The sequence below is a fragment of the Porites lutea genome, chromosome 1, assembly GCF_958299795.1.
Source record: "Porites lutea chromosome 1, jaPorLute2.1, whole genome shotgun sequence".
Classification (NCBI taxonomy): domain Eukaryota; kingdom Metazoa; phylum Cnidaria; class Anthozoa; order Scleractinia; family Poritidae; genus Porites; species Porites lutea.
In genome coordinates, this window is record NC_133201.1 from 5,576,926 (window position 1) to 5,599,942 (window position 23,017).

The window sequence follows — 23,017 nt, forward strand, 5'->3', positions numbered from 1 at the left end:
CCCAGGGGCTTGTACTTGGAAAATTGCCCTCAAATACAACGTAAAACAAAGCAAAAACGGTAAATTCACTTCCAACTATAAGGCTAGCCCTTTCAAGTTTGAAACGCAAATTTCCCTCCGTAGATAAGCCCTCCGAATATAAGCCCCTCCAAAAATAAGCCCCTCAAAAAGGGCTTTTGAAAAATATAAGCCCTGGGGCTTATTTTCGGAATGTTACGGTATTTTTGAAAGAAACTGGAATTTATACAGAGAATGGCGCTCTTACTTCCGTACATATACTGGCCCTAATCCTGCGGTCTATCCAGCACAGCCCGCCAAACAGCTGTTCGCACCAATCTGGAAACGAACGACATGGCAGCATCACGTACTTATTCTATGATAATTACGATATCTAAAAGCTGGACAAAGGCCTCATTCTATTGACTACAAATTGAAGGTTCAAATAAATCATTTAAACTAGCGCCGAAAAAAAAAAAAGAAAAAGTTTACTTTGTAAACTGGAAACCTTTTTTCATCCTTCGACACGTGCGACTGGTACAGTTGCGCTTGTGTTTTTGCAGGTGTCGTGTCAGTACGACAGAATTAGCAAGGTTTTTTAAGACAACTGGAAAAAAGAAAACTCCAGTCATTAAAATAATTTAAATGCATGCAAATCCAATTTGAGTTGTACACAATCACAATACAAAGAGACCACACACATGGGTGTAAGGACATGTGATCAGTGACGTCACGGTTCTTGTGGCGTGAGGAGGGGAAAGAAATCGCAGGCAGTATTGGATTACACATAAAAGACGAAATTTTCAAGAGTATTTCTTCTCCGATTTCAAGTTTTGGTCAACCAAAATGTGTCTGATGTCGCCAGGAACGACCCTTCTTTGTGTTTTCAGTATTCTGGTCGCTTTGTGTGGAGGTTTGGACCTTGAAGATGCTGGTAAGTGAATTCAGCTGGCCGAAGCATGTTTACAATCTTCAGACCCAAAAGCGCGTTTTTTGACACTGCTCTAAAAGGCTTTCTGTTTCAGCAGGGTACCTCGCTTTGGGCTCAGAATTGTGCTGTTTTTGATTTCTGTGTACTCGTGCTAGGTAGAAAATGGATCTGTTGGTAGTTCTACAGCTTGTTTCCTTGAGAGTCAGTGTTTTTTTCCAGTTCGTTTAAACACCACGGGAAGCGAATTGTAACACAAAGTTAAGCTCAAACAGTTTCAGCAACGGAGATGATATTGAAAATTCCTCGTGTTTTTGTCGTTTGAAACAATAAGTTAAACAAGAATAAGTGTAAAAGGTGATAACTTTATCTTTTTCTGACTAATTTGCAATATTAAAGCACCGAGAGTTTTCTTTTGCGGCTCTCTACCTAGGCAATGACAAACCATGCGCCATGTTGCAAATATTCACAGCAACTAATATGTGCGAAGATTTGCATTGCTTTTGCAAAACGTTTTGTCTTCATACAATCTTTCTAAGTTTAATTTTCTTTCGTTTACCTATCGGGTACTGTACTAGGGAATGTGAACTGGATTTCGATCCTATTTGACAAAGTAAAGTAGGTTGTCGCCAAACAATGTCTTTTATGTATCTTCGGTTTCTTGTCATAAATTTTGCGAAACCTTCTTTTCTGTTGAGACAATGCATTCACGGGATATAGAACATACTAAAATACTTATTTACGCCTTAGATTTGCCGAAAGGTTTTCTCAGTTTGTTGGTTTTCTATAAGGCACATGTATGTAAAATACTTTCAGATATCGACTTTTCGAGATTTAGATTACTTTGTAATTTGCATGCGTAACGAAGCAGTAGGAAAGTTTATTAAGCTTTCATAATAGAAATGCTTTCCTAGCTAGATTGACTAATTTTCACTTATTCTGATGTTTAAATGCCTCCCATTCCAAATTTCGTCGATGAAGGATTCATTTTCTTTCCTCTTTATCTGTGATTTTTATTAAAGAACTTTAAATACCAGCGTCAAACTATTCGTTTCGACTGTTTTCGTCATTTTTGCACAAATCATGAGTGTTTATATGTGCAAATTAAAGTCAGACTACTTTTTATTCAAGTGTTTGGGGCGCTTTACTGCAGAAAAAACAATATCCGATTAACTCGCAGACGAGGAAACTCGGCTAGTTGAAATGTGGAAACATGATGCAGCCAAACTAAAAAAGTACCCTGTCCAATATCTGGAATTAGGAAACTCTTAGTTTCTCTTTGCTGGGGAATTTTTTACAGTTACGCAAAGGAACAAATTTAATGCTGGGCTGTCATTTTCATTTGTGTCCCAAACGTTCTTCCCAAGAATCAAACCTAATATTGTAAAAACGATGTTAAACATAAGCTTTTAAATGTTACATGTTTGCATGTACATCATCTTCTTGTTACAGTAAATATGGTATAGAATTTAGCTTTTTCAAATTTTTCAACTTTTTTCTTTTGCCAATGACGTGATCCCCTATAAACTGACATACTATGTCATCTTCCCTCTTCATATCTACACCCTTTTTTTGAGGGTCTTTCCGTATAGTCAAAAATAGCACTTAAAACGTAAAACCATTTTTAACCAAATGCAGCTATCTAGTATTTAATGTACCATGTCTCTTGCAAACAACCCTGTCCGTTGGTAAAACACTTGGACATTGTAAGAATTGAGAATTAATTGATGCTTCAGGGTCTATTTGGGTTGTACCCTTCCATTATTTTCTGCATACAATATTGTCAAGATGCAAGTGTTCCTTTCTGCTTGACTTGGTCTTTTCAATTTGATTTTCAAATAGCACTCCCTTTTATTAGCCAAGCTTGAAATTTATTAAACAAGTTTTATGGAATCAAATATATGGCTCTTGGTTTTTCATTGCTGGTGAATTTTTTTACAGTGGCATGGTGTGGCAAAGTGCAAGATTAGGCCTTTGGGTTAATCCTTGAGCATAAAAAATAAAATGTAAATTCACAGACAGTCCCTTGCAAATCAATGCTCACGTCTCAAGGCTTAAACATTGAAAATCGTAAGCTCATTAAATATTTGTCTTCAGTACTCAAAACTCTTAGGAAGTGAAACTCTACTTGAGAATAATTAATTTGAAATTATGAACATATGAAAATCACGGTCGGTCGTGGTCGCTGAATGGGTGATTCCAGAAAATATCCATACCATACCACGGGCGGCATCTTGGAATTCCGAGGGAGAGGGGGGGTTTCTTGGACTGGAATTCCGAAGACGTGGGGGGGTAACGCAGTTTGGAATTCCAAAGGCATGGGGGGGTGTTTCAGCTCTGAATTCAGTGAATTTCCAGAGGAAAGACGGCGAAAGCTCCGCTTGAAATCGCTGACCTGTTAACATTCCCAGTTTGTAAATGAAGCACGAACCGACCACGGAAGAAGTATGCGTTCATGCAGATGGGTAAGCAGATGGTTTGTGCAGCAAGCTCCACATCGAAGAGGCCTTAAAGTTGATGAATTAGTCAACTGATTAATAAAAATATAACCAAGTCGGTGTTTCTCGCCGATTGTTGATCGACGATGTGTTGTTGCGTGCTGAAAACTCGCACCAGTCTCTCGTTTCCAAATAGAACGCCTGACAGATTTTGTATTTCACACCGATTTTCACGCCAACATGTAGGTAGTAAAATCCGACAGCGTGCCTTTTGATGCGCTGTTTAATTCAAAACTGTTTATGAACAGAATTCTTTTACAGAGGGAAAAAGTGCAAGTTTCTCGTTCGTTTGAAGATTTAGGCAGACGAACAGGAATTCCAAAGGGTCTGAAACAAAAGTGGAAAATTCCGGAGGAGAGGGGGGGTTAGTGATTTTGGAATTCGGAGGGCAAGGGGGAGATAAGCATTTTGGAATTTCCGAGGGCAAGGGGGGGTTAAAATACTCATGCCACCCGTGGTAGGGTATGGATATTTTCTGGAATCACCCAATCTGTCCGTTTCAAACATGTGAAAGGATGATGATGAAATTATGAATATATTAAAATCATATATGTGAACTGGGGAACCAATTCAACGACCTGCTCCCAGTTGGCTTGTTAGCTTAATTGGTACAGCGCTGCACTGGTATTGCAGAGGACAAGGCTTCGAATCCTGTACAAGCCTGAATTTTCTTCAGGCTTTCTTTTCGCAGCTGCGTAAGTTGCATATACAACTTTGATGATCTTCCTTCAAGTAATAATTATTTTATTTTCCCAAGTAAAAACAAGTCAAGAGAGTTTTGAACTAAGAAAGTAAATGAGCTTTTTGCTTAATAGCATTCAGGCTGTGCCTACAAGTGCTATTTATTTCAAAAGTTGCCATCTTCACTACTTGAGGATTGAAAACAATTACTAAAAGCCATTCTGAAACTCTTGGACAGTGTTAAATGTTAATTCTCATGACCTCTTTGACTGATTAAGCATCAATATTATTGGTGAGAGAAATGTCATTGATTTTGAGAAGGCTAATGACTGATGTTGATGTGGTTTCAATGACCCTTTATCTCATGTACTGTATGTAACTTCCACAGGGTTTGACTTTGTACAAAATGAGTACGCTCGCGCCCTCACTGAGTATCACGCTGTTAACAAGACTGTAATGCACATCAGGGCTGCTGGCTGCCGCAAACAACCAGTCACATATACAATCACCGAACCCGACACACCTTTCAGAATTGATGAAAAAGGCCACATTTGGCTTGATAAGCCTCTGAACTCTGAGAAAGTGAAGTCATATGTTCTGCATGTGAAGGCTGTGTGTGGAAATGGCGAGAAGAAAGTTGCAAATACTGTGGTACACTTTAACGTGATCAACATGAACAAGCATGCGCCTCAGTTCGAGTTTGAAAAGTACAGCTGTGACATAGTTGAGAACACCCGTGAAATGCGCTTTAACCCTACATTGAGAGTCCTGGATGCCGATCGTGGAGAAGCTGGCAGAATAAAGAATGTAACAATTGTTGAATCTGGTCTTCCTTTTGTTTTCATGGTTGATGAGAATGGAGTTGTTACGGGGAAAGCAACTCAAGACATGGATGCAGAGGACATCACCAATTACTTCTTTGACATTATTGCTTGGGATAATGGACACCCTTCTAAATCATCTTTCCCCGTGAGCTTGGAATGTGAAGTGGATGATGTGAACGAGTTTCCACCACAGTTTATGAAAGACAGCTACCAAGCAACCATCCAGCGTGGGAGGACTTACGACAATATCTTACAGGTACATGTACAAACTATTTTGTTATTTTGCAAGTTTTATGTTAGAGGTGCAAGGGAAGATCAAGAAGGATGAATAGTATCATTTCCACTTATGTACCTAACTTTGTCTCTCCAATTTTTTTTTACAAAGTATCGGTAACTACATTGACTTGGATCTGTGAAATTTCTCTTTGGCAATCATAGGTTGCACATGTGTAGGGTACCCACAGAGTGCAGTAAGCCAATCAAGCCATTATCAGTTTGTTGTATGAATCCCTCATTACTTCGTTTTAAGATAATCTTTTTGCTTGACTGCAATATTTTTTTTTTGCAGACACTCAGTCGCCACTGGCTACAATTTATTTACCTATGCCTACAGATAAACTGGTTAACTGGAAATTCAACAATGTTGTTATTAACATATCTTTTTCATTTTGCTCTTCTAGATTCTTGCTGAAGACAAAGATATGGGCTTGGTCAATGGTCGTGTATGCAAGTATATCGTCGAAGGTTTCAATTTGCCTTTCAAGGTGAGTGAGCAAGGTGTTGTTAGCCTGGACGAGCCACTGGGACCAGATGCTTATGATACGTATGATTTCCAAGTGGATGCTGTGGACTGTAGTGGAATGATGTCATTGAAAAGTGCGAAGATATCCATAACCGTGAAGACACCTTGCCATGCAGGTAGGTTATAGCCAACAGGTTTGCAAGTCATGATTCACCAATTACTGAGACTCTGTATGGCAACATTAGTAGTTCATTGATGACACTTATTAAGCCTAATAATACTTTTTTGATTCTCTTGTTTCTGCCGTCATTGTTTTTGCTCAAGCTCACTAGTAGCATTACCACTCAAAACAATTCTTGATACATGTATGTGACAGTTTTGTCAAAAAACCAACTATTTGATGGACAAGGCGTGACAAAAAAAAGTGACATCCACAGATACCCATGGAGAGGGCTCTACAGCATACCACAGAGATACCAACTGTTGAATACTTTCTCTTTTGCACTTTCTCTCACCTCCATCACCAACCCATTTCTTCTCTTGTTGAGAAGTTATTTCATCTAAAATAGAAGCATCAGTATCATTATGAATACAGGATGAAAAATTAACTCTTTTTGTTCATATGTCTCTAAAATAATTTTAGTTCATATGTTGTACACTGTACTGTTATATTGTAATAGTAACATCATACGAACTTCCACTCCAACCTTATTTATAGGTGGTGAATAATTTTTGATTTTCTGCCTACATACTAATACAGTGGAACCTCGATAACTCAAACTCCCTGCGAAATCGAACTAAGTCCAATTGCCTTTGGATTGCACCCACTTTTCCATCGTTTTTACTCTGTTAACTTAAACTCTGATAACTCGAATTTCTCGCTAACTCAAATTCAGTTTTCTTTTCCTTGATCAAAAATTCACTGAAATTTACCCCAATAACTCAAATTCTGGTTCTTGTAACTCCACCCAAATGCCATCCCATTAGCTCTTCTTCTCATATAAGGGTAAAAACACTAAAACTAACACAGTCAACAATACTACAGCAATTTGATTTTAATTAGTGCAATGAACGGATCATGTTTTATCATAAAAATGGTTACCGGTAATCATTTTACCGTTTCTTACGAAATAATTTAGATTTGCACTGCACTATACGCTGAAGTACTGAAAAATCAGTAACTATTAATTTTTAACATGGCAAATTAAATTTTACAATGACCACGATAACTCAAACCGTTTTTCGTTTCCCTTCAGAGTTTGAGTCACCGGGGTTTTACTGTAGTTCCTTTTGGTCATTAATTATTAATGTTAGAAGTCTAGATTTTTGTCTGTTATGGTGTTGGAGAGGATGCAGGAAATGATAAAAATAATTCTAATTTTTAAAAAAATATTGTTTACTCCATATATTCCTTAGTTCTTTACTAATAATTTGAACCTTGAAACCAATGAATAACTTAAAATGAAATTAGTTTATTTCCATGTATTTGCTATTTTAAAAAGAAAAAAAAAACTGTCAACTGGGGTCCAAAACTGTTGATATCCATTTGGAAATGATAAATTTATTCTTGTTACATGTAAGCCACCTCCCTTAGCTTATAGGCTGGCACATCAGTATTTATCTATTTATATCTTGTTTGGTCATGTTCTGTTTACAATGAAAGTCAGAGTTTCAAATTTTTTCTTGGCATGAAATAGAGTATGTGTATTACTAGCAACAAACACCTACTAAACCAAGAACTACATTTCTTTCCCAAGCTTGGCCAATCACATTGTACCTTCCAAATTCTGGAAGGTTTATCTTGACAGCAGGGTAACGCGATAATTACTTGATCTACATGAAACACTGAGAAAGCTTTATGACCTCTAATAAATGTTAGACTCAGAGCAGTAAAAGTAAGATTTACTCAGTCAGATTTTAGAATACTCCGAGAACTGCATAACCTTAGCCAAGGAAAGAAAAGAAGGAAAAAAGTAACTATGGGGTGATGTTTTTACACTATCCTGAGCTCATGTGTTGTGTTTAGCGTGTTAACACTATATTTCAAAACTGTTGATTGGTCACTTACCACACGAATAAAACAACGGGAAAGGAATGTTGTTCTCAGTTGGGCAGGCGTTTGTGGGGAGGGACGAAATACAAGCTCCCCTAAAAACGCCCTGTGTGGGAGCCTAGTGCAGGTGAGATTGATTCAAAAGGTATTGCCCCAATGGTGTGCTTTGCTTCAAGTTTCATGCGAGAGAAGTGATCAAATATTTTATTAACCCTTTCACTGCCAGAGTGCTTGATGGAGTTTTGTAAGACTAACTTTTGATTCTGCAGACCAAATCCTATGATGTGACCATTCAAATGAAACCTCTCTGCCAGTACTTTCACATGGTACTGTTTATTTGGGATTTAGTTCTAACTTTTGAGTCTGTGGACAAAATCCTATGATGTGACCATTCAAATAAAAGCTCTCTGCCTGAACTCACACATGGTGCTATTTGTTTTTCAAAATTTAACAAAATGAAATTTAAAAACTTACTCGAAATTTGCTTTGGCTTCATTTGGCAGTGAAAGGGTTAATATGAGTGAAAAAAGGTGCAAACAAGGGTGATCAGATTGGTTTCTATGCATTCCATTATTTAATTCTTTGTGGAAGTTTAAAGAAATGCTGGCTACGTACATTTATGTATTGCGTATGTGTAATATACATTACATGTAGGATTACCGGCCCATCTGGTCGCCCACAATTATTTTATTAGTCTCACTGTGAGTATATGATTTTTCTTGTTGAATTTGGGCTCAATTTCAAACTATTTAAACAAATTCACTTGTTTGTTGTGGTGGTTTTTTTTACAGAGTTTGTTGGTCCTGCCAAACATGAGCTCACACTTCAACAATGCACGGGAAAAGTGATGGTTACTCCGGATATCAAACTGAATGATTGCGCCAGAAAGGAGAAAAATGCCAACTTTTCTGCTCTTGTTTATATGGAGACACCTTCTGGGATGGGCTGCGACAGAGAAACCTTTGAAGCATCTGATATTTACACACTTTGCGGAGCAAGTGACTTTATCGATCTTCTTCCCAGACCTGGAACAGGCAGAGAATGGACAAAGAAGTTGAAAGTATTTACTAAAAAATGGGGAGGCAAAGGTTAGTTTTTCAGTAGACTAGTGAAACCTTTATAAGCAAATCCTGGCTGACATCAATGTGTACATTTTGGCATATTAGCATTCAAGTTTACCCTGTGCAGAAGAAAACACGAAAAGATTTATTGTTGATAACAGCTAATTTTTAGTTGTAATTGTTGTTTACTTTCAGAAAAGAATGGCTACTTCTTTGATGGTAAAACTTATGTTGAAGTTCCCGACACTGCTGTGCCAGAGGACATTGGTGATAAGTTCACCATCAGCACTTGGGTCAAGATGGGTTTGTCAAAGGGTCGTCAGACCATTGTTGCCAACACTGACAAGGAACGTCTTGACCGTGTCCACTTTTCCCTGTCAGTTTCTGGAAGCAAGCTTTTCTTTGTTCACAGACGGGAGGCAATCCATGCCAGCCGCAATCTCTACTGCAATGCGGAGTTCCAGTATAAGCCAGTCATCTTTGATTTTCAATGGCATCACATTGTTGTAGTTGCTGATGGCTGTGCTGCCAAGTTGTTTATTGATGGAGTTCATCAACCATCAGTGGTGGTAACACCTGATTGGACCCTTCACAAGTCAAAATTGAGAAACAGGTTGACTGTTGGTGCTCGTTACCTGGCTAAGGAAGGTGTTTACAGCGAGTACTTCACAGGATATCTTTCTGGACTTGCAGTCAAACCCAACACCACTTTGGATGAACAGGTTTGTTGTATATGTTACAGGTCAAAATTTAATCAAAATTCAGGTTAAAAGTTTTTAACCTAGGTTGATTGTCTCCTTAAGCCCTAATTATTTATGAATTAGGGCTTTGGTATTTTCCTCAAATCAACAGGTAAATAATATTTGGTTTTCAATTGTGATGAGTATGAGCATACTCATGATACAGTCAAGTGACTCCTTGTGTGACCTCCTCTCGTAAGCAGCCACCTATATCCAAAACACCCAATTTTTTTCAGGCAAAGCCCTATAATAAGTGTCTGCAACCACTCTTTGGCCTGACAGTTTTAAAGTTTTCCACTGCTTTTAACCTCTTGTAAGCAACCGTTTGGTACATGGGTTTTGGATGGTGTGGTCTCTGTTCGTTGTATGTACTACGCCACGCAGAGATGTACGTGTACAAGGAAGGTTCAGGGACAACATGGAACTGCACATATACGTAACTTAGAAACTGCAAGTAATAAATTCTTTGCCAAAAAGTAGATGGTTCTGGACCTTTTTTTGAAATGACCCCCCTTTGGTACAATTCTCATATAAGTAACCACCTCCTGTAAGCAGCGTGCAAAGAAAGTAGTGTCTGATAGTCCAGGGCCAGTGGATTTTGCTATCGGTCTAGATAATTCTGTTTTTAACTTGCCCGACGGGCAGGTGATGTTTTTTGAGGAATTCAATTAACAGAAGAACTGTGAAATCAATTCTGCTCATCAAAAAGCTTTTGGGGTTAGTTGAACTGATGTCTGGGCTAGTAAATGCTAGCTTCAGCTTGCCCAAATGGCAAGCTGTAAAAATGATTTTCTTTGCACCCTGTGTAAGCAACTCAAGTAATGACCAATCATTAATGTGCCATCATCATATCATTTCCCTGGTCTGTGCTCTCTTTGACCACAGCTTTTGACAAATCAGCATGCAAAAAGTCGCTCTGTTTTTGAACCGAGCATTTTTTGATCTGCCTCAGATTCTGCATTGTGTGGTTGGATGCAAAGAGCATGTAAAAGTTGATGGTCCAGTACCAGGAAAGTTCTCTGCAGAAACCATTGATTTTGCAACTATCAGAATCTCTGGCATGGGAGCCCCAGATGACTTTGTTAAGGCATTGCAGCATATCGTGTACATTAACGAGCGCTTGGTACCTACACCTGGAAAAAGATCTGTGATGATCATGGCCACGTTCAACGCGACTCCCCTTCAGACGGTCAATGTTGACATCAATGTTGCAGGTAACACTAGGCCAGTGATAGTGGTACAAGGCCTGGATGCTGACATTGGCTTAAACTGGATGAAGAGGAATGTCTTGCGAGAAAAGGGGCAGCGGATCTTTGAAACCCTAGAAATTACTTATGAGGGCTGCGAGAAGGAAGAGGATTCACCTGTGGATAAAGCGCGACTTTTGGACATGGCAATTGTGAGAGTTGACCCTCCGTTTAAGAAGGAAGAGAGCTTTAACTTTCCTCATGGCATCAAAGGTTTGAAGGAAAAGGGATTGAGTGTTAGTTTCAACAAACAAGAGCTGGTTATCAGAGGCATTGCCCACTTCTCGGAGTATGAAGATGTTCTTCGGCAGATGGTTTACATTAATCTGGATCCAGCTTCTAACTTGCACCGGGAATTCACTGTGAGTATTTCCTTTCTTCGTTTTCTCTCCTACTTCCAGATTCAACGTTGAATAATATTATTATTGAGTCTGCAGGTAAAACCGATAATGTACATGTAACAACATTTGTATAAAACATCTAACCTGAGTCATAACCCACAGGTCTGTAGACAAAATTCTTTGATGTGGTAGACAGAGAGGTATTTACCTAAATTTTCTTGAAATAGAATATTTGTGCAGCCTTGGAGTGAAAATAAACATGCTCTCACTTCCTTGAGCAATTTATGACTACATGATGTGTAGAATTTTCAGCCTTTCAAGTGAACCTTCTTTGGCAGTTCTTAGGGGTTTGGATCATCACCCACCCCAAGCCCATTGTCCCCAGTACCCCTCTCTATCTGGCAAGGGTATTTTGCAGAATGCAAACAGCTGCCAAATGCTGAATGACTCTGAAGTTTAGTGGTAAGAGTTAGGAAACAGAGTTAATCAAGTTTCAGATCCGTTTTCCCAGAGTCATTGGGCATTCGGTGGCCATTTGGCATCCTACATAATACCCCTCCTGACCTCAACCTGGAGAATTGACAAACTGGAGTTTTTATCTCAAGAATGACAAAAAGATGTGGCTTGGATTGTTTTCTTGCCATTTTCAAGTCTGGGTTATTCAGAATTCAAATGTTAATTTGACCTTTGTTCCTCCGCAGGTGATGGTCTCAACACTGAAAGGCAAATGTGTGAGTGACAAGGAACAACTTAACCTCAACACCATCTACTCAAACAGAGGGGTAGAGAAATATGATGTCAAGTATGCCAAGAGCAACCTAAAGGAAGAGGAGATGGCTGGAGTTGTGTCAATGGAGGGTGGTTTTGCTGGAGTCACATCAAACAGCATCTCTGCTGGAATTATGGCTTTGATCATTGTGTGCAGCCTGTCTATTTTCATCCTTCTTGTGGTGATTGGCATCTATAAGTACAGACAGTAAGTTCGTGTTTTTTCCTAGATTTTTAAGAACATACTGTACTGTGAAAAATACATGAATGATCACAAAGACTCCACAACAACTGTTACAGCATCTATAGTTTTTATCCTTGATGTACTGAAGGCAAAGAACAGCTCTATTATTTGACATACTGTATAAGCTATGTTATTGCAGAAAATCATATCTTGGTAGCTTTTATTCAAAAAATTATTTAAAGAGCTTAATCATGGTTTCATCATCATTGTTTTTAAGCTTGAAGTTAATCTCTTCCATTCTTTATAGTTTACCATGAACTTTATAATATAATACTTTTGGCCATGAGTATTACAGACATGATCACACAAGATGCATTTGCTTGACATTTTATCAACGTCTCCCCACTACTTCTGTAGGAAAGGAATAGGGGCAACAAAGGAAAATTCAAATTTTGATCTTAGGGTTAAAGGGTTAAAGCTCACTTGCCGAATGAGCAAGGCTCTCAGCAGGTCATGTTCTAATAAGACATGCACAAAGTGGACAAGTCACTTTTAAGTCCTTAAAGTTACCAGTAAACTTCACCTTGGGAATTGCACTGCACTGCACAGTCAGAATCAAATGTTATGACATCCATTGATGAAAAGGCTATTTTTATGTTTTATCTATTGTGCTAAATGTTCTTTCTTACTCTTGTAGAAAACCTGAAACTGTGAAAGTTGCTGCACCAGGCGACGACAAAGAAGAGATGTACTGGGACGACACTGGTCTCAGTGGTGTGCGTATTACTCTTAATCCCATGCAGAAATTTCAGGAGCTCGATCTGAATGAAGACGGTGCGAACACAGACAAGTCTGACACAGAAGACGAGGAGGGCGGGGCCACCAAGGGCTTGCTCGAGTGGGATAATTCTGATATGTAAACAGGATCAATTAAAGTTTCTGGGTAACTGACCACCTCCCCCCCCCTTCCCCACTCAGTCACAATTTTGCCCAAAGTGAGAAGGAAGTGTTAATGTTGACTTAGGGGAGGGGTAGGTGGTTAGTCATCCACAAACCTCAGTTGATCCTGTAAACATCTGTACTGTGCCTCTGGCAGTTCTTTAATGCTACATTACATGTGTGTGCCATGTAGCAACTTTTAATTGCAGTTATGGTACTAAAGTTTTTTGTTGGATTTAAAATTTTGGCTGCGTGAACATCATACAAACTGCAAAGGGAAGATATTTCTTCTAGACATATTGGATTTACATATCTAACCATTCTTCAATCAACTTTATGGTACAACTTTTTTTTACCATTTTTGGTTTGCCTTTACCTTTTTTTACACTAGGGCAATTTTTTGTCCACTATATATGCTTTAGTGTGTCAGTTTTCGTATATTTATTCAAATATTTTTTGTAGAGTTTTTTTTTTAGTTGAAAGTATTTGTACGAGGGGTAAGGATTTATGATATAATATGGATTTAGGGATGATGTATAGTCGAAAACTGGTGATTTTTCTAATGTTGTTTTTTGTTTTGATGAATTTTGTTAATCTTTATCTAAATGTTGACATGAAACAAATGAAAAAGCAAAAAAAAAACGGTATTAATTAAACATAGTAACCAATTGCAAGTGTGAAGGAAGCCATAAACATCGTAAAAATAATACTGTGAAAGCTGTAGCTACTAATCCGATTTCCAGGAAATTTGTTGGAATTTTAAACCTTTTTTCCAGGGTCGTGAAAAATTTGGGGAATCTCAAATTTTGTTGGATGGATGTCGTAAAAGATGCACGTGAGAGAAACAGAAGCTGTTAGTTTTTTAGTGTTCGGAATTAACGGCGTGTGAAAAGCGTTTTTTGAAAAGTTAAACAGTTCAGATTCTGGCTCTTGGGGTTTTCATGTTTCACACTAAAAAACCTTTTCGGAAAATTCCTGGAAGTTAATTCTCTCTCTTAGTAGTACGAACCCTGTAAGGATACTATCTGGTACGGCTTTACCAGCAGGTATACATACACACGTTATTCCTGGTAATAAGAAAATTACTTAATTTGTCAGTTATTTTTTTGACCCTTTTTAACATTATTTTTTAGTGTCACCAAGTTAATTCCTCATTTAGCCTGGCAAGTCAAAGGTTGTCGTTGAGAAAATCGTTGTTGGCTCGCTGAACATCTTAAGGTCTTGTTTATCTGTTACCTGGACAGTTTAACTGGACAATTTTGTAGTGGAATCTTTAGACTATGTTAAGTTACTCACTATTTCTGAAGAATGTTTGGTAGTTTAATTAAATATGTTACCCGAAATGTATATAGATTATGTATGTGATTTACATGTGAACTTGCGAACCGTTGTTTACCATCTTTTTTTCTCTAACCTTTTTGGAGAAAAGACTCGGCAGTCTTTATAGAGGAGACTTGAGCGTTGCAAGACAATTGTGAATTGCCAAGTGTATTGTCTTCTGCTAATTACCCGCTTATGATAAAACGGAAAAAATAGAGAGTGCAAAACAATTGTGAGTTACCATGCTGTTATTAAACTGTCTGTGTTATTCCAAAATCTTTGTGATTTTTATGCTCTGTTGAAACCCTTTTAGTCCTAATAATGACCAATATCAATTTTCCCCGAACATTTTCAACACATGATCAAGAAAAAGGGTTATGAGAATTCTTAAAATGATCACCAAAGGGAAAATGGTTTGATCTATTGTCAAATTCTCTCACCGAAATCTTTAACAAAATGTGTGTAGATCAGTTTGTAGAATTTTTATCTGGATAGGAGAATATGATCCTTTAACTTGCTGTTGGCCCAGTGCTCCACGGTAGCGCCCTTCCCGCCAAAAAACAGGCGACTGCTGTGAGGTGTTGTCATAACTAAACATCCACCAGCCTATGATCCTTGTAAAGTGCAGGGCCGAGTTGCTCAAAGCTGGGTTAAGATAACCCAGGGTTAGTGCGAGATTTGAATTCAGATTTGATAGCTTAAAAAGCATTTCAGTTTTAATTCTTTTTGTTTACAAGTTGATGATTGGAAGCTCTAAAAATAGCACAGAAAATTGTCCGAGAAAATGCTTTTGAACACAAGAAAAAGAAACCGGGATTAAATTTAACCCCGGGTTAAGCGCTATTCGGCCTTCGAGTAACTGGGCCCGGGGTTTTTCACTTCAATCTGCTCTGCTACACGTATTACTCATGGGAAACTCCAGGGATCGCTGTTAATAGCGATATTAAGAGTGACGTTTACGGCAAACGAAAAACGTCAGACAAGGTGAGAAGTTCTCAAAATACAAAATAAGGAGATAAAAACAGCTCAAAACAATTCTCATGGATAAAACTGGGGGTGTGAATCTACTAATCATAGGCGTACGGGCAGGGGGTGCGAGGGGGGCTGCAGCCCCCCCAAATTTTGAGCAACTCAGATTTTTGGGGCTGCAAGAGAAAATTTGGGCAAAGCCAGCTTTTAAAGACGTTTTCATGTTTTTTATTAGTATTTTGAAGAGATAAATATTTTCTATTTTAACCTGAAGTCGGCGTAATAGCCAAGCACGTGATGAGTTTCTGTTTATAAGGGAAGGGTATCATATGCTGGTTATTTTTTTTTATCGTTGGGCACTGTACTGCAATGGGCTATTTCCAATCGTGAATTGATTAGAATAAACTTCCGCCAAACTTTCTAGAATCATCTCCGCTCGAAGAACAGTGTATGGCAGATAGCATCAGCGATTGGTCTGAAAGTGAAAAGGTGGCTGACTAATTCTCACTTTGAATTACGAGAAGAATCTTAATTTTTTAAAAAAAATATATCAAGTGGTTCAAATTATTCACTAGTTTGTTAAAGTAGACCGAAATGTTTACAAAACCGCTAACAAGAGCGCCATGATACATACTGATGAAATCCTTCTTTGTTGCAATACGCTCTTCTCACGTATGGTAATATGCCCGTCTAACCTCGTTTTTGAGTAAAAAATCCTTTGAAATGCTAATCAGACGACGTTTTCGTATTTGAATTTCAAAAGAATTTTTACCCGTAAACGAGGTTAGACGGGCATATTACCATATGTGAGAAGAGCGTATTGACCAGAATTATCTCTAACATAATTCACACACATTTTTAAAAAGATTGAAGCTACTATGAGGTGAAATTGCATGTCAAAAGGGCTTCGTTTTCTACAGATAACGGCTAAACATCAAGATTTTCCTTTTTTTACCGTATTTCTAACTATAAAAACTTTATCTCAAAATATCCCAATAACGCTCTTACAGATTCCGTTTTAACTTCACGAACATCTAGGCGACCATTGGAGGAAAAAGCTCCCAAGAACGATTTCATAGTGAGAAATAATGCTGCAAGTATAACAGGTAATGGTGTCATTTCGTTGTTATGACAACTCTGATGTCATGGCAACCCTGATTATGACAAATTTTCATCATTATCTAATGCAACTGTGGTGGCAATTTTTCCAAATGTTTGTTAGGTATTGACCCTGAAAAACTGTATCGAGGCACTTTCATATGCCAGTACGGCCTATGTTGTTGCATCATATGGGCCTCGTTTCTTTTCGACCATTTTGTAATAATTTGAGCAACTTGCAAGAATTTTTTGGGCAAATGGTTTACCGCCCCCCCTGACCGAAAATTGCCAGTACGCCTATGCTACTGATTTCCGTGCAGTTATAATGAACAAGTAAAGGATAAACTTGTTCTCGTGGTATTTGGCGGACGAATGCCGTAAACGTGACTCAAATCTCTTTGATACTTTTTTCTCGAAATTCGACGGCCAAACAGCCCCTACTTGGCGAAAATTCCTTGCTGCTCTACTAGACACAAGCCAGTTCCAGCTCCTTCGACTTCTTGCTTTCGCCTCAGAAAGCATAAAAAATTTCCCGCTTGCGCTTCGCGCTGGAGAAAAATTTTGAGCTCGACTTACGGGCACGTCTACCACGTCTCTTGCCGTATCAACCATCCAGGAGCCGAGATTTTGTTGACCAAATTTTTGACTGACACCTTATATTGTCTGGAATTTGCTTGCCATAGCCCTTCATCAGGGCGAACCTGAGGATTGTTGGTAGTGCGTTTTATTTTTCGAAAGGTAGAGCAACGCCATTGGTGGGAACATGGTATCCAGGGTAAAAACTGGAGAAATTAGTTGAAGGAGTTGAATGATAAGCGTCCATTAATTCCGCGTTAAAATCACCGACCAGAGATTCCTTGTAAGGTCAAAAATATGAATTTGTATGGTAAGATTTACGGTCTGTTTTAGGAAACAAGAACAGGCGTTACTCTTCAACAGAAACTTCTATTTGTGCTCTTTGTTTGCTGATTTAGCAAGTTATGGTCAGTTATTGCTTCCTAGGTTCCAAATAAGCGGCTTAAGCCTGAAGAAAAAGGACAAATTACATATTAAGGAAAACACCACAATAGGGTAAGAAGTTTGAATTGAGAGTTAACGAGCATTTCTGTTTCCTCGAACATATTTTAATTTTGCAAACAATCTTTTATCTTTTCGACCTTGACCCTTTGCCCTTTTGCCTGCCTTGCATCCAGTTTTGTTTTGCGCCGGCAACATGAAGCCTTAGCTTGGGTTGCCTGTGGTCAGCCTATAGATAGATAGATAGATAGATAACTTTCAGTTTAAACACGGTTAAAATTCCTTCAGCATGTACAAAAAATCTAAGATCTGTTATACCTAACTAAACTAACTCTGATTAAAAATATATTCATAAAATTTTTAACTACCTAGCCTAGCTATTTACAAATAAAAGCTGCTTTTCAAGGATGCCGTGTAAAACTGTATTAATGTATGATCTCATTCAAAACTGTTGCGACACAGTTTGCGTTTAAAATCATGTAAAGAATCTGCAGATCTTAAATCATGGGATAGGCTGTTCCACAGCTTAGCTCCGCTATAGGAGAAACTTTTCTTTAAATAATTGGTACGGGGCAGTGGAAGGACTAATTTTTTTTCAGTATTCCTCAATCGATAAGAAGTTAATTCGTTACGAGATACAAATTTAGATGTTCGATAGTCGGGAGTCATCCCATGTACGGTTTTATACATCATAATAGCCGTCGATACTTGTCTTTGGTGTTTAAGCTTACGCCAACCCAGTGCCAGGAACAAATCGTCCACATTACAATCAGAATTAGCGGACATTAGAATACGGGCTGCACGATTTTGGAGCCTCTGCAGCTTATCGGAAAGACCAATGCCGCAGTTGCTCCATACGACATTATCACCTTCGTAATGCCTGTCTCGTCAATTTTCGGTTTTGGATCATTTTGCAATTTTCACTAAAAAATCCTTTGTGTATGATTTGATTGTTTTACTCCCAAAAGCCCTTCCTTTTTCATTCTTGTTCCCAGTTCCCTTCACTAGCCCCCGCCACCTATAAGGTTGCGTGGAACTGGGTATTAGTTCCGGGCAATATGGCAGCTTGCTGACGAAAACGGAAGAAAAAAGTTTACCGGCATGATTCCTCTTACCTTAATCAACTTAAGACGAAGGATGTTGTACATGAAACATAAATTCTACAGGCTTGATAACGCATGGCGGATTATAATTATCGCTTTGCTTCTAATGTTTTTGTGGATTTGGGGTAAGATTGTTGGAAATAAGCTTATTGAACTTTAGCCTTGGCTTGTTTTAATGAAACAGTGATTATAAGCACTGTTAAAACGTCATCCTCGATGTAAGACCCTGTTAAACTCACGGTTGACGTAAAACAAAGAAAACAAAGAAGTCATCACAATAGAACCTAGGAAAACAAAAGGTGCGAAACAAAGAAAAAGTTCACAGGTTTTCACACCGAGGAAAACCCATTAAAACTAGGTATTTTCAATTGAGAAAAAAAGTAGCTATGTTTTATACTTGTGGAAACATATGGCTTAAGCAAATAATAAACCTCTTTGGCTTGCATAGATGTTATGTTTTCTCAATACAGGTCATGTGATTTATAATATTCTACAGTGTTTAGGGAAGTGTTTTTTTCTAATTTCGTCTTATTTACGTGCATATCTACGCATGAATAGACATTGGGTCAAATTTCCCTGGGACCTTTATTGGGAAAACAAAACATACAAGCTAAAGGTTTAATTAATACATCAATCTCACCTTTTGTCCACAGTGTGGAATTCATCCTGGATGGAGAGAAGAGCACCTTATGTGATTCCTAAATCAATACAACAGCATTTAACACATTACTGCAACTTTCCAGTGCGGACATCGGGTGCAGAGGGATCGTTAAGCTTAGAAGACCTGGAGCATTCGAAGCGTTTTAGATTAGAAATGGTCCATGTGCTAATTCGCCATGGAGATAGGTCTCCAGCCATGGATATAGCCAACATGGATAACAAAAATTATGATTACGATTGTACATTTAGGACAGCAGATCGTGATCACAAACAAATGTTTGAAGAGTTCGAGCAAACATCGATGTATTTTAAACTTCGTGAGTTTGTCAAGGGTGTGAGAACTAGTCAATCTCTCGTCCCATCAGGGAAAAAATGTGAAATTGGACAGCTGACTCAGAGAGGTTTTCTTCAACACTTTGAAATTGGAAAACACATGCGAGAAGTATATCATGACTTGTTAGGAGATGATATTACAGGTGGCAATCTTCTTTTGCGGTCAACGCAAAGGACAAGATGCATTCAAAGTGCTGCAGCTTTCCTTTTTGGACTTTTAACAAAAGACACTATAATGAGAGGTAACTGGCATAAAATAATACCTCTGAAAATACAAAATCTGGAGTCCGCTCACTCTCTGTTTTGTTCCCCATCCCCATATCAAAACCTCCCTTGCCGTCCCGAGGTCTTATTATTCCGTGCGTCACGTGTCAGATATTTCGCTGAAATGCATTGACTGAGAAGGCTTGGAAAGACACTATCATGCAGGTAGCCCAACTCTTGCTTTCGGGCAACTAGAAAATCTTTGTTTTTTCATACAAATCATATGCTGGGTACCCTATATTTTTCAGATTCAGAGCACTGGGTTCCCTTAATAATGACAAAGTTAGTTGTTGATGGTGATGAAAAATGCACATAAATGCCACCAGAAACAACTGTTCTATGAACAGCAACTGTGAAATAAAAGTGGAAAAAAAAACATTTTTACATTTTTGAGGAAATGTGGGGCTAAATTCAAAACTGAAACATGGAAGAGCTTAAGAGATTATTTCTTGCCCTCAAAAGCTGCAATCAAGGTGGGGGTGGGGATGGCAAGGGAGGCCTCTTCCATTTTCTATCCCTCACCCCACCCCCCAGTGTCCAGAGTGTTGGATTACAGGCATATCATACACACAAATCCAAACTGGTTTCTGCCGTTTTATGCAAATCGGTCAGAGTTTTCAAAATAAATAAATTTTTAATATAAAAAAAACTCTGTAAGTTGAAATCAAGAGATGAAATAATCCACCAATTTGCAAAGCTTTATCCAAGGAGAATGTAGGCTCGATTTCCGCCGTCTCCTGGGTCCAGTCTTTGATCCTCTAAGAAGAATGGAATTGGCCAATATCCTGTCTGAGTGATTCAGAAACCCCAGAAATTTCCTGGGGGAGCATGCCCCCAACCCCCCTAGAACCTTGCGCTTTTGGCGCTTGTTCAGGAAATCTGTCAGTATTTATCCCAGATCCGCACCTGCATTAGTAAATGATTGCTTTAAATATACAGTGTGGTGATTTTAACCAACCTCCCTTGTTTTAAGCTAGTTTTTCCTTCCATAAAGGTCAAAATTCTAAGATTTGACCATTGACAGTTCTGGTTTCTTTGTGATATAGAGGGAATAGCCATTAACCTGACTTCAGATATTTGGTTGCGAGAGGATGACCATGGTGTACCCTATAAGTGTCCGTCATTTTACCAACGTTGGGCAGAATATAAACAGAGCCAAGAATATATCACAGGGGCAGCAGAAATGGAGCCATTCATGCAGAAATACTCTCAAATACTAGGAACTTCAAGATCATCTATAACAACTGTGATATTGTACGTAAATTGAGTGTCTTTGTGTTGTTCATAGGAACACCTTTGCCCTTTTCCATCGTCACAAATGTCACTGCCAAGATACTCTTCAACATTTTATTATAAGTAGCAGAATCTCTCCTAAAATGACAAATTCCCTTAACTTGCTCCTTTTTGTAAAAGAATATTTAAAATAGGAATACATCCCTCATTATTGAATAAAACCAAGTGTGAACATTGTTCAAAATTTAGTGTCATGATAATACAGTACCATTATACTAGAAACACAGGTGAATGGAACTTTCTACTAACTTATTTTTTTTACTTTCCCTTCAGTTGAATTTTCTATGAATTTAAGCCAATCAGTTTACCTCAAACATTTTTTTTTGTTTCCTTTGGGAGTTAGAATTAGTGGGGTCTGCTATTAGTTTTGTAATGTTATTTATTTGCAAGATCATGTAAAAGTGAAATAAATATTAGAGGGATTAAAATTCATGTTTACGCCAAACGTTAAATGTCAGATTCAAGTTGAGGATTTCCAAGAATAGAAAATAAGCAGATAAAAACTGTCCCGAACAATTCTTATAAAACTGGTGTGAAACTACTTATTTTTTAGTTGAAGTAATAAACAGTTAACGACAATTGAGGGAAAAACTTGGTCACGTGGTACAAATTCACGTTTTCCATTTGGTGTAAACGTGAATCTTAATCTCTCTAGTATAAATCAAGATTTCCTTAATTTATTGTATGTTAACTGACACCAAAACAATAGTTACTTTTTTAAATAGTAACTATTGTTTTAGTTAGTAAATTAATTATTAAACTAATTTAATTTTAATTTATTTTTATTACATATTTATTGCATATTTAATTTAATAGTAATAATATTATTCATACCTCCAGCCTGACTGATGCAATTTTAACTCGATACTGCTACAAACATCCCCTCCCCTGTGGACCTGGGGGCTGTGTGACACAGGAGATGGCAGCCGACGGAATCAACTTTGCAAGCTGGGCATTTGCTGAGAATTTCACTGCAATAGCTGATGTTGCCACCCACCCCATGTTGATACAGATGGCAAAGAGAATGATTGACAAGTCTCGTGATAAAACCAAACTCAAGTTTATACTTTATAGTGCCCATGACAGTACTGTGACACCACTGCTACTAAATCTGGGTGTTCATGATCGGAATAAGTGGACTCCTTATGCTACCAGAGTGGTTATTGAACTCTGGAGGGACACAACATCATCACAAGATTCTATAGAACCCTTGTACTTTAGAGTTTTGGTTAATGGCAAAGCTGTCACTAGTAAGATGAAGTTCTGTGGAGAAGCTTTGTTTAAGGGTGAACTTTGTCCTGTTAGGGAACTGATTAATTGGCTCTCAGCAGGTAAAGGGGCGAAAGGAATGGATGATAATTATAAGTCACTTTGTAATACATGAAAAGGAGTCTTCTAGGTGACTTCACTGCAAGAAAATCAGCCACAAATCATGAATCTTCTGTCATAAAATGAAAAGGTAAAACGTTTGTCAGGTTTACACCTTTCTATGGCACTGACAACCATGACGTTCTTCAACTACCTCGTGGCTTTGCCGCACAGGCCTTAGTTCTTAAAATGCAACAATGTTATTTGAACTAGCTGTAGTGAGTATTTTCATTAGAGTCCACCCTCTCTTTATAAGCAAAGGCTGGTCCAGGTGGATGCCTGCCAAACCTAAAATGGATGAAGAGATGCATGGATGAGTTGGTTGCCCCTCCTTTTCTGTCATTTTCTTTGACTCTAAGGCTGACACCTCAGTGTTAGTGCTGCAAACTTAGAAATTTGGTATTTATTATCTTGAAATAAAACCTTTCATGTGCCACAGTCAAGTGTATTTTATATTAATTACTTACATAGATGTATTTTTCACTTCTTCCTATTAACTTATAAGCAACCTTTGACTTTCATCAATACAAGTAGTACAGACAGACAGGAATTATCATTACCTTGTGCAAAAGGTTTTTAGGCAGGAACT

General features: G+C 38.1%; 2 protein-coding genes across 2 annotated transcripts; both read left to right on the forward strand.

Moving 5' to 3' along the window:
- The first annotated feature begins 732 nt into the window (after window positions 1-732).
- On the forward strand, window positions 733-14,599 carry LOC140943384 (calsyntenin-1-like). Its single transcript, XM_073392465.1, has 8 exons — window positions 733-931; window positions 4,493-5,184; window positions 5,609-5,846; window positions 8,515-8,811; window positions 8,980-9,506; window positions 10,477-11,133; window positions 11,814-12,088; window positions 12,762-14,599. The coding sequence occupies exons 1-8, from the start codon at window positions 844-846 to the stop codon at window positions 12,982-12,984; spliced, it is 2,997 nt and encodes a 998-aa protein (XP_073248566.1). The 5' UTR covers window positions 733-843; the 3' UTR covers window positions 12,985-14,599.
- A 3,894-nt stretch (window positions 14,600-18,493) lies between these two features.
- Window positions 18,494-22,851, forward strand: LOC140934483 (2-phosphoxylose phosphatase 1-like). Its single transcript, XM_073384102.1, has 4 exons — window positions 18,494-18,635; window positions 19,164-19,745; window positions 20,814-21,021; window positions 21,901-22,851. Exons 1-4 carry the CDS (start codon window positions 18,509-18,511, stop codon window positions 22,442-22,444), a joined length of 1,461 nt encoding a protein of 486 aa, XP_073240203.1. The 5' UTR covers window positions 18,494-18,508; the 3' UTR covers window positions 22,445-22,851.
- The last annotated feature ends 166 nt before the right edge of the window (window positions 22,852-23,017 follow it).